General features: G+C 37.0%; 1 protein-coding gene across 1 annotated transcript; it reads left to right on the plus strand.

Annotated features, from left to right (window-relative positions):
- Positions 1-3,690: 3,690 nt before the first annotated feature.
- On the plus strand, positions 3,691-7,679 carry LOC105382793 (mortality factor 4-like protein 1). The gene is made up of 6 exons (XM_038116011.2): positions 3,691-3,831; positions 3,951-4,068; positions 4,284-4,396; positions 4,975-5,055; positions 5,876-6,008; positions 6,846-7,679. Exons 1-6 carry the CDS (start codon positions 3,798-3,800, stop codon positions 7,417-7,419), a joined length of 1,053 nt encoding a protein of 350 aa, XP_037971939.2. The 5' UTR covers positions 3,691-3,797; the 3' UTR covers positions 7,420-7,679.
- Positions 7,680-12,747: the final 5,068 nt, after the last annotated feature.

The following is a 12,747-nucleotide window of genomic DNA, read 5'->3' on the forward strand; positions in this document are numbered from 1 at the left end:
ATCAGTTATAGGTAAAATGTATAATCTAAAAAGAATTGTAAGTAAAAGTATTATGTATATGTTGTACTATGCATTGGCAGATGCTATAATGTGTTACGGGCTGAGTAGCTATGGACTTACCTTTCAAACATACATAAATAAAATAAAATTACTACAAATGAAACTTCTAAAATTTTTAATAGACTCAAAAACTAAACGAAATCTTAATAAAAACTATGAAAAAATATACAATATCACTAAAATACTACCCATTGATCTTAAATTAAAACAGCTGTTAATATTAGAACAGTATAATAATACTGAATTTAAAATTGAAAGAATTCATCGCTATCCAACCCGTAAGGCGGAAACCAGTACTTATAGTGTACCGAGCACCTGTAATTACTTTGGTGAGCGAACAAGGCAATGGCTTACTCCTACCTTACACAATGAATTACCTGAGGGTTTTGTAGAAAAAGCCACTTCAAAAACGAACCTGAAAGTAAGATTAAAACTACACTACCTCTCACAGTGCGCCTAACATTGTTATCAATGCGTAGGTACTTTATTGTGTACGGTGGCGGTCTCGCTAAACGTACACTTGTCCAGGATTGATAATGCACATGCGGATCTTCACACCCGAATCATTAAATCGTAAGAGCCTTAAAAAAAAACACTTGCATTTTGCACCTTGTTCGAAGGAAATAGGAGTCAATGTCAGGTGTCACATAGTCGAAAACAACCGAACTGTGAAAGATTTCTATGCGCATTATCAAAGCACTGTACACTTTGTTTGGACTCATTATCGATCTTAAGCCCTCCTTCGTAAGAGTCAATTTTGACTGCAGGCTGTACCTATTTAAACATTTTTTATTTTTTGTTTCTGTTATAATTTTATTATATATACCTAAAAGTACTAGATTAATTTGTCGATAATATTACTTACCTGATATTAAGTTAACTTACGATGTCAAGTCCGGTTATCTACCTACTTACCGTCTTCGCTGTTTCAAAGTCAAAATTATTACTGCATCTTTGTGTTCTCTGACTTACTGTTGTTCAGATCAGATATGATAATGTGTACCTCACCTTATATAAACATAGATATGTAAGTACCTAAAGTATTAATAATTGCCTATTTTATTGTATTAAGAGAGTGCTATGTCCGCCATCAAACTGCTGCGCAGTTTGGCAGACCTAAATTGTAATTACCAATTAAGAAAAAATATATGAATAAACTTTATAAAAAAAAAAAAACTCATCATGCAAACATTGCAAAAGGTTTTCTGGAAGAAATCGCTTTGAGCGATAAGACCGCCATTTGTACATATGTGTTAAGCTGCGTACAGACCGGGCCAACGAACGCCCAACGATGGATATTTATCATACATAGCTGTGCCCGCGAGCTTCGCTTCGCCTTAAAAAGATTTTCCCGTGGGAATTCCGGGATAAAAAGTAGCCTTCCCAGGGTCTAGACCGTATGTATACCAAATTTCATTAAAATCCGTTCAGTAGTTTTGGAGTGAAAGAGTAACAGACAGACAGACACAGTTACTTTCGCATTTATAATATTAGTTAGGAAGTTAGGATAATACAGGGCAGATTGCAGCAACAAAGGTCAATGAAACCCGTTCGTTTGGCCGGTCTGTACGCAGCTTTAGATTAAGTTTTTGTAATGTTATCCATGTTTTTTGTGTACAAATCCTAACTAATATTATAAATGCGAAAGTAACTGTGTCTGTCTGTTTGTCTGTCTGTCTGTTACTCTTTCACGCTAAAACTACTGAACGGATTTGAATGAAATTTGGTATACATACGGTCTAGACCCTGGGAAAGAACATAGGCTACTTTTTATCCCGGGAAAACTTATTAAGGCGAAGCGAAGCGCGCGGGAACAGCTAGTAAATAATATCTTATCATTGCATAAGCATCTGCTCGCTACCACTACCTACCTAACTAGTAAACTTTTTTATTCGCTTGCATTTCAAAATCCGCCTAAGGAGCATCCGCCAAATATAGAAACATAACTACTCTCTGATTTTTAATTGGAAAGAATTCTGACATTTTATAAGTGATGCTACTAAAAAAGTTCTTTACCGAAAAATGAAAAATTGCGATCCATTTCTGGGCAATAATTTTTTCTTAATATTTTTATACAAAAAGATAAATCTAAATATTTACTTGCTCAAGTAAACTAATACAAAAATAACAAATATTTCAATATAATAACTGTTCCCGCGAGCTTCGCTTCGCCTTAATAAGTTTTCCCGTGGGAATTCCGCGATAAAAAGTAACATATGTGTTAATCCAGGGTGTCAGCTAACTTCATTCCAAATTTCATTAAAATCGGTTCAGCCGTTTTGACGTGAAGAAATAACAAACATTCACACATACATACATACATATATACACATATACACTTACAAACTTTCGCATTTATAATATGAAGTAGGATCACGACTCACGACCCATGTATCGAATTAATTTTAATTGCTTTATTTTATTCTTTAGCATGGCATCACTTCCTACTAAATTCAGGGATAATAAACCTTTTTAATCAATTTCAAAAAAAGATTGTCTATTCGGTAAGTACATATAATATGTTCGGTATGTATGTAAGATTATTGGAACTGCACCATATTGACATATGACAATATACGAGTATTAGGGCTAATAAACAAATATTCAAAATTTTATAAATGTTTATGTACCTATGTACGTTTAGTTATATGCTTGTTGGTATGTATGTTTGTCCACGCATATCTCCGAAACGATTGATCCGATTGTCACTATTCTTTTTAAAGTAAAGTCACTAAAGTAACTAAAGTCACCGACATAGCTCACCGAGTTAGTAAGCTTAAGTGGCAATGGGCTGGTCACATCTGTTGAAGAACCGATGACCGATGGGGTAAACGTGTTCTGCTGTCTTACTCCCAGCGATGAGTCGCTGATCCACCACCGCACATTTTAGACTCACAGTTTGCTGTGACGACACGCAAGCCAGTCAGTGCACACAATACAATTTTATAGAGCGACATCTCTTTTTTTTACCTCTATTCAAATACGAACGCAACATCGCCCTGACATCGGCGCGGCTACCGTTTCAAAAATAATTACTACTTAGTTGTTTTTAGATATATTTTCTACGACAGCGATAATTATATAAGATAATTGAGATTATCTTTAATTGTATTTTTCACTGTTTGTAATATATTTAGGTAGGTACGGTAATTATTTCTCACCGTAGGTAAATCCCCTTTTAATTTGGAGCGCCGCACTTAATAAAATGGATACAGGGACTAAAAAAAATATATTATAGTCTCAGATGTCCAGACTCGTATTGAAAAACTGCCCAGCCCAAAAAGGTTTGTGATCTCTGATTTGTCTAAAATTGATAACTGTCAGAATTCCGTAAGATTACTAAGTACTTTTTACTAATTACTAATTACTAATTACTAGTAAGTACAGTGCTCCAAAATTTATAATGCGCCTAGAAATCTTTGACAGATCGGTTGTTTTCGATTATGTGACACATGATATTGACTCCTATTTCTTTCGAACAAGGTGCAAAATGCAAGTGTTTTTTTAAAGGCTCTTACGATTTAATGATTCGGGTGTGAAGATCTGCATGTGCATTATTAATTTTGGACAAGTGTACTTCTACTTCCTACCTAACGAAGCGAGAAACTATTATTATTCCGAGGTCTGTGATATCTCTAAGTAGTCTGTGAATAAGTTACTCTATGGTCCCTTCCCTGGATTTCTACTCTGTGAGCGCTAGTCTCTGGTTGTTTTATTTTTAAATTATTAAAACGAAAATGGCTCCCCCAACAAAGCAAAAGTTTGCCGAAGGTATTTTCAATTTATTTTAGGCAATTCTGTGATAAATGTTATCTTATTGCTTGAAATTTGTTTTGTACATTCATACGCTTCGATATCACGTGGTGCTCTAACATAGTTTTCTTTTTCAGGCGAGAAAGTGTTGTGTTTTCATGGACCTCTGATTTACGAGGCAAAATGTCTCAAAAGTTCTATCACTAAAGATAAACATGTTCGATACCTAATTCATTATGCTGGATGGAATAAAAAGTACGTATGGAGTTTATATTTTGATGTTAATATAATTTGTGTAGTCTACTTTTGTGAAAAATCTTCAAGTATAACCTGTTAAGTTGAGCCATTCAACTAGTATTTCCCCCAAAGTCTCGAATTTAGCATAATATAATGCTGTATCACAATTACAGTAGCCTATAAATAAGCCTACTCAGACTATTTCAATCATTATTATTGTTTTTTGACTTCAGTTGGGACGAGTGGGTGCCGGAGAGTCGAGTGCTGAAGTACAATGAGGCGAACGTGCAGCGGCAGAAGGAGGTCCAGCGAGTGCACTCCGCGCAACCCACCAAGACTAAGAAAAGTAATATTTCACACATATACATTATTTTATTTATATCAACATTAGTTCTGCAGTGGTTGGTATTCATGCCATCTCGACATTACTGAAACAACAGTGAATCTGTTGTACACTGAAGATCAGAAACAAGAAATCTGGTTACCAGCAGCATTAGCACATATAGCATATTATGAATTCCATATTGTTTTGGTGAAGCAGAGTTTGCATGAATAGGGTTAACCTGGGAACTAATTTTCGCCTGCATTCCTTTAAAGTTGCTATCGGAATTTTGATTCACCTGTTAAAGATGTGCCATGAGAATTGCAGCTGCAGGACATTAGAATATTATCTACCACATTCTTTATCAGTCCAGTGCTAAATGTAGTTCCAATGTATAATATTTCATGAAATTGTATAATAATTAATACAAATATGCTTTATTACATATACTTCAGAGCCATGCTAGCCACCATGTTATTTTGTTATTCAAGAGGCTGTTTTAAATTCTTGTACCAGTGAATTCATTAGAAACAATAAATTTCAGTGCAACACCTGCAGTTTCATATTATTATCATAACTGTGTGTTTATAATAATATTTCAGCTCCTGCCAAGGGTCGCAAGTCTGAAGCTGCAGCAGCCGAGAAACCAGAAAAGCCAGAGTCAAGGGCCTCCACTCCTGCAGGTCAGTTGAATTCCACATCATCATTTTATTATGATCATAATATATAATAATAAATCGCTTAGTTATATTCTCAAAAATAGTGCAATTATTACAAAATACAATTCCATAATCGTGAATCATGACACTCAGCCATCCGAATGAGTGCTCTCTCCGGAGCACGACCTAAACAAAAATCGCAATTCTTACATAACAATCAAACAGAATTGAAGTTACTAATTATAAATGTTTACATATAGGTACTATGAATAACTATGATAGATTTAAACAGGTAATAACATCATGACAATAATAATATGTAGGGACATCTCTCACACAGCATTCTATTCTATTCTCTGTGGGAGTGTAAGTACCTGCACCTGGCTCTCTCGAGTGGAACCTTTGTGCATATCCCCAAGGTCTAAACTGCCTTCCTAAGCTTGGACCATTTCCTTTTCCTTTGTTTTCCTTCACCGTAAGAGTGATGGTATACATTGTACTTAAGTTAAAAGAACTCATTGGTACCTACATGTCAGCGCCGGGATTCGAACCAGCATCTCTTGCGTGAGAAGCGGGCGCTTACCCGACTGAGCTACCACCGCTCACACAGCAATCCAACCTCATTCTAGGCAGAACCTGTAATATGGGTACCGGTCAGCAGATATATCCTAATAGGAGATACTGATAATGCTGCTGATATATTATGTAAATAGTCACAATGAAAATTAAAAATATTTTGTATAGTGTTGTAGAACTTTGAACTACTAGATTTTACTACATCTACCACTCACTATTTAAATAGTTGAAAATTAATTTAAATCATACAAAATGAAATGTATTTCAGGAAAAGAGAAAGATAAAGAGAAGGACAAGGACAAGGAAAAGAAGGATGAAGAGCCGTCCACCCCCGCCCCGGCCAAGCCCACCAAGTCTAGCAGTAAGGAGGCACCCGCAGACTCCGGCTCCGATCAACCCAAGTAAGACATTGCTTTACACATGGTGTGAGGGTTTTTTAGGGTTTCATTACTGAAGTAAATAACGGAAAGCTTTGTATGCTAGTGTAATTCTCACTTGGGTGTATTTAAATTGCATTGAAATTTACCTAATTTAGATAGCACATCCCATTATTTCAATCTCACATATCTAAATGGCGGTATTGGCGGTGCATATTTTATGTATGGATGGATAATCTTAATACACAAAATACATATTCAATGTTGCATGTTATAAAGTTATAACTATAACTAAATTGTGGGTTGATAATTATAATTGTAATCTTACTATATGTATTATAGACGCGAAAGTTTGGAAGCTAGAGTTATAAGAAACTTTACAGCAATGCAAGCTTTTTCACGGAATTCGTTATAAGGCGTAAAGGAAATCGCTTTATTTGCACATCATAAAAATACAAACACAGTTATCTATATTACGAAGAATGTTTTATTGTTATTCTGTGATAATCAGGGATAAAAATATACACGGCTTTGTGTTTTGTGTTTGCACAAATTGCACATAGTATGACCTTGGTGAAGGTTTTACTTTTTTAAAGCAAAAAGCATGTCTGTACAGTGTACAAGCTAAATTTATTAATTCATAAGTCTGAATGTAAGTAAACAACTAACATCACATGTGCATGCAATTCACATTTTTACCTCAGCTTATAAATAACAATAACCTTCATGCATGCTTTTGATAATGTTGATAAGTGCTGCCTAACTAAATATAACCTTTTTATGAATGCACGAGAGCTCAAAACTTGGAAAACATAAAAAAAAAACGAAATTTGATAACATTTATTACCCATTCATTCACAGAAAGAAGCGCGGCCGCCTGGACCTGTCCATCGAGTCCGAAGAGCAATACCTTTCGAAGGTGGAGGTGAAGATCAAGATCCCCGAGGAGCTGAAGGTGTGGCTAGTGGACGACTGGGACGTCATCACGAGGCAGCAGAAACTGGCTCTCTTACCCGCCAAGCTCACCGTCGAGCAGATAGTTGATAATTACCTCGCCTTCAAGAAGTCCAGCAAAGCACACACCCCGGCTAAAGACTCGGTGTTAGTCGATATAACAGAGGGTATCAAGGAATATTTCAATGCAACGTTGGGATCGCAACTGCTGTATAAATTTGAGAGACCGCAGTACAGCGAGATTCTAAGTGAATACCCTGATACGCCGATGGCGAAGATATACGGATCCGTGCATTTGCTAAGGCTGTTCGCAAAGATGGGCCCGATGTTGGCGTATACGGCGCTTGATGAGAAATCCCTGCAACATGTACTGACGCACATACAAGACTTCCTTAAATACATGGTGACGAATAGATCGACTCTGTTCAATTTACAAGACTACGGCAATGCCACCCCGGAGTATCATCGGAAAGTGCAGTAGCATAAGTTTACCGGATATAGGACTCAGAGGCAGTGTTTGTGATAGTGAATAAGTGGTTTCCTTATAAGTAAATGTAATTAAAGTGTATCTGACTCTGAAGATTGTTTGTGTCCGTGTCTGTTTTCTGATTATGATCTTCTTGATTGGTGATATGCATGTTTGTCTAGTAATTGTTTCCATGTTTCAAGTTGTAAACATTATTAAGCTTAGTGAATAGGTTATTTTACATAGTAATTACATGATTATGAACTTCTAAAAAGCATTGTCTGATTCATTTAACCGTTTAATCCTCGCATAATTTAATGTAAATATGCACTTGATGACAGAATCATAAGGTAAATGTAAAATTACATATTAAGCTTTACCATTTGGTCGGTAATGTTATTATGCCTGTCTACCAATTACGGAGCTGCGCTGGACATTACGCTCATATTAATTTGGCATAATGTAGTCTTGAGAACTTAATTATCTTACTTGTTCCTAAAGAGTATCCTATCAGTCATAGAGAAAAAATAAACAACTATCAGTCCTGACCTGATATTCAAATAATTCCCACTATATTTGCATATCGCATACTGAAAATACATGAAGTGACTTTGTCTTCAGTAGGTACTACTCACAGACATATCTGGAACATGAATCCTGTAGGCCTAGCAGAGGATTCTTATGAGAAATGCGCCGGGTGGCGGCTGACACCGTGACCGCGATCACACCGGCCGCGGCCTTGCGAGGTGTCGGACCAACATGGAGACAACGGGGTTAAGTTACAAGATACAGACTACATCAATATTATGCAGACTGTAAGGGTCAAAAGTTGATCCAAGTCATCATCATCATCATCAGCCAATAATCATCCACTGCTGGACATGGTCTCTCCCAATGAGCGCCACAACACTCGGTCCTGTACCTACCTAAGGTCGTCAGTCCAGGGGGGCGTTCACGCTGCGTTTGCCTGCTCGTGGTCTCAACTCGAGAACTCGATCCAAGTAAACAATAAAAACTCTGGCAACATAATTAGATCCTGTCGATTTTCGAATGTTTTATATGCGAAGAGATGTGCATACTTAATCGTCCAGTCCTCGGCCGTCGTAGAAGACTGATGTTAGATAAATCAATATCCAAGCAGATGCTATAAAAAAGAAATTCCCATAAGATCTATTTTAGTATCCGCGTTCGCAGGTTTGTATCTAGTTACAAAACGGTCCCGATCTAATAATATCCAGCTATTAGCTTCAGGAATTCCTACCTCATGGTATCGTTTGCAGCTTATTACCTTGCACCGTGGTCGATGCAGGTGACTCATGTGATACAAACGCAGGAAAAAACTCACTCGACCCTTCCATGTAGGTACCTACTTACTACCAGATGACCGTCGCTGATTGAGTCTTATGCGGCTGTGTTGTGTACTTACATGTGTTTTTGTACTAATTGAGGCTATGAGAGTTTTCCACCCAGATTCTAGGTCTAAGTCAGTGCTTGGTCTACTCCATCTGGATCTTTTTATATTATTTGGGATTATCTAGATTATGTTATTGTAACCATTGTAATGTGGATTGTTCTTGTCTGGTCATTTTAAACGCCTATTTATGTGGTATTTATAGTTAACTTATTTGTTACACAATGTAAGCGAGCCTAGTCACCAGTTTCCATTAGAGGCACACTCAGGCACCGGGCGAGCCCTAATTACGCAAATACCAAACAAACAGCTCGAAGTAAACAGGTCCGACAAAAACAATACATCACTGGCTCAGTGATTATTTACTTCCATACCGGGCGACGATAATTAAACACACATTCACAATGAAATTCATGTGGCGAGTTATAAAATCACTGGCGGGGTCTACAAGTGCCTTAAAAGGACAAAAGTCTTTGCCGAGTCTCGGCAAGGTCGCGGCTCGGCGCCGTACTGACAAACTGCCCTTTCAATAGGATTCTTATTTTATTTTATGGGTCGGTTATGAAATGGACAACACGTACGCGCCAACTGGTATGGGCTTCTTTTCGCAATGTCATTTGGGTATGCATTGTGGCTGTGTGCCGTGCTGAAACGCAGATGGTCAGTTGGTGTTCATTATGCCGCGCGGGGCAGGGTCGATTGGCGATTGAACGACTCGAGGATATGGTATTGAAACGATCGATGTTGACTTGCTATAGAATCATGACCACGTTAATAGCATATTGTCACTGTTAACATTGGGTGAGTGAAACCTCCTTATTTGCTCCCTGTGACGGGGTTTGGCGCTGGAGCGTAGCGAGGGGGCTCATAGATGGAGGGATGAAATAAGAAATCCATCCGAGGTTAACACTGTGCACTGTTCACGTATAATCTCGAATCCAGCCCCAGGTAACCGGACTAGTCACCAATAAATGATCAATACGATCGATTTGGCTCGCATCCCCATTTAAATGAGAATGGACGTGCCAAAACGCGTGTTTACTCATGATGAAACGCGCGTGTTGAAACTGTGAGTTATTTTAGTTAAGCCGCGCGGTCATCTGGCGCTCACAGGAATAGCTCCATAGCTCCATACTCCAAGCGCTGGATTTCCGTTCAGTGAATGGGAATGACGGATAGAAGTGTAGAGCAGCTAAATATTCTTGGATAGGTATGCCATCGACTTTTCTATTGAAGCGCTGTGCATATTGCTACAAATTCGAAACCCAAGGAATGCAAGTTCATCGGCAGCGCTGTTTTTGTAAAGGGGAAAGTGAACGGCATGATGTACAAAAGCATGATAGACACCAGTAAAACATTAAAAATAAATTTTAATAAAATCTGTTATTAATAATGGGAATAGGTAAGTATGATGAAGAATGTTATCTAGGGATAGGCTAGGGCTTAAGAAGTAATGTGTAGTTTTGCTTTTTTGCACATACGAGTAAAACAAATACTTAGGTACTTACTTAACCTCATCACAGCTGGATCTCAGCCGGAGATAGGGCTCTCCCAAGGTATACTTCTACCTCTGTTATCACAATGATATTGAACCGGCTATGTAAGTTTTAACTAAATTACATATATCTAATAATATGGTCCAAATATCTGATATTGGCAGAGATGATAATTCAGGTGTTCAATATTTTCGCATGTGTTTAATTTCAATAACTTCGGAATTCAGTTGAATGAACTTCTTTAGTCAAATCCATCCAGATCAAATGCCGTTAGCTCATACATAGTAACACTCAGTTGCTGAAAGTTTCATAATATGTTTACTTCAATTTCCTTCACGTATTGTTGTAGTCGTAGGTGACAACTCAAGTAAGTAAACATAAACATATTGGGTAAAAATATGTCTCCACATTATTATGCAAAACCAAAATCTACGCTGCATCTATGAAATATGCACTAGATAATAATGTGACATAACATCGTGAGAAAATGTAGCTTGAGCTTCCCATTTCGTGATACAATGCAGTTACATTCATAGATATGTGGGATCGCTGCATGCCTTCTAGGCTAAATTGCTTTAGATTGCCATCTCTTCTAGTTGACTACGTTCCTTGAAAATATATTGTATATGTATAGGTACATACTTACAAACGTAACCTACCTAATGCCCAACTTCTTAAATTCAATAAACTATCAATAAATTGCAGAATATAACATATCCCTAGGTACATGGTAGGCTTTATATATAAGCCCCTGTTCCACAATGTCTGGTTAGTGGCTACCTGTGAGATAAAATACATGCTGTCACTTTCTGTTATTATTTTTTTGACAGTGACAGCATGTATTTTATCTCACAGGTAGCCACTAACCAGACATTGTGGAACAAGGCCTTGTTAGACATATTGTTAAAAACTGTTATGAAATGAGGTAGTCAATGTGGTGATAAAAATGTCTCTCCATACTAAGATGTAACATGGATGTAACTTATTAAGCTAATCACACTTTACATTTAAACGAACACATAAGTTGGTACATCGGTACGGCGTTATTCGTAGTCATTCAAAGATTTCACTTGAATAAACATAATGCTTATAAGTACAATAGTAGAGAATCTACAAAATAATTAGGTTCTTAAGTATAGTACTCACCTATCGATATTCGACATATTTATGTAGGTACCTATTAGAAACGAATTACATTTAAGACTTTTTAAAAGTTTAGGTTTCATTGCTAAGTACCTACCTATTTTCGTGGCACTGTAAAAAATCGATTCAATAAAAATTCAGATAATTGAAAACCGAAGTGGAATACTTACAGCAAACGCAGATTTCAATGTTTTTTTCCTGGACTCCTGTTATATGGGAGAAAAATATTTTAGGTACAGCAGCAGCATGTTAGCATTATTGGTTAGTAATTTTCATTTCATGATTATTTTCTCTATTAATCTTCAATTTATTAAGAGGCATTGTTGATGTTGAATATTGAGTCACCTTGGGCGATATCTGGGTCAAATGTTTACTTAAATGACACGCACTCTTTGAATCATCGACTTTGAGGTATTTCATTGTGAAATGAATAACATTAACTTGTATCCTTGTGTCTTAACGGAATGTTATCAGTGCTCATACTTATTGGAAGTGAGCTGGCAAACCCAATTTTGGGTTTATGCTGAAATTTTCATATTAAATTAGTTCTGAAAAACGATATCCTAAGTTGACTGTGATTCCTGCTACGATGCTAGGACTCAGGAGTAAAAGGTAGGTAAGGTAAGGTAAATGTGCAATAAACTTAATATTACCTCTAAACTAGCGATCCTAGGCATCCGTATCACCATCCTTTCAGGATTGCGGCCATCAATCGCAGTCCAGCTGTGCTTGTCACCAAGGCATGCCAACGGGAATAGATATGTGACAGAAGGCGTCCGCACCATTGGATTATGGTAATAAAGGAACAGTGATGATCTTCAGGCGATATGTATGTATCTACCATACATTATACTGTATGCATAGAGGGACATCAATTAAAATAAAATATTAACTGGCCTAGTGGTATGTTGTCGGTTAAGACTAGCTAGAATGCCTAAAAGCATGCTGGGACGAGCAGTTTTATCAGTATAAGTACAGAAAAAGCAGACACCTTAGACCTTCAAGCAATGGCATGATTCAAGTGGAAAGCTTTTTCTCTAAGGAATCTTTTTCTACTCTAATCTCACTGCGGCCTTCATAAGTCTAAGATTCTTCTCCGCTGTGTCAGATAAAAAGAAGTAATGGTGAAGGACCACCTCTATCCGTAAGTTTAAAAATCTTATATACAATAATCTCAAAATTATTTTCTTACTACTTAATTCTGACTGTTATTAAATCTGCATTCTGTCAATAATTCAAATCTTATCTTTATGTTTTTAATTTACAGTTCATCCATAAATCATTCCATTTTCA

The sequence above is a fragment of the Plutella xylostella genome, chromosome 21 (assembly GCF_932276165.1).
Source record: "Plutella xylostella chromosome 21, ilPluXylo3.1, whole genome shotgun sequence".
Classification (NCBI taxonomy): Eukaryota; Metazoa; Arthropoda; class Insecta; order Lepidoptera; family Plutellidae; genus Plutella; species Plutella xylostella.

Excerpts from the sequence above, each read along its gene's own strand:
- LOC105382793 (XM_038116011.2), top strand. The coding sequence starts at position 3,798 with ATGGCTCCCCCAACAAAGCAAAAGTTTGCCGAAG. Across the intron at positions 4,397-4,974 it reads ACCCACCAAGACTAAGAAAA|CTCCTGCCAAGGGTCGCAAG; the intron begins GTAATATTTCAC and ends ATAATATTTCAG. Across the intron at positions 5,056-5,875 it reads AAGGGCCTCCACTCCTGCAG|GAAAAGAGAAAGATAAAGAG; the intron begins GTCAGTTGAATT and ends AATGTATTTCAG.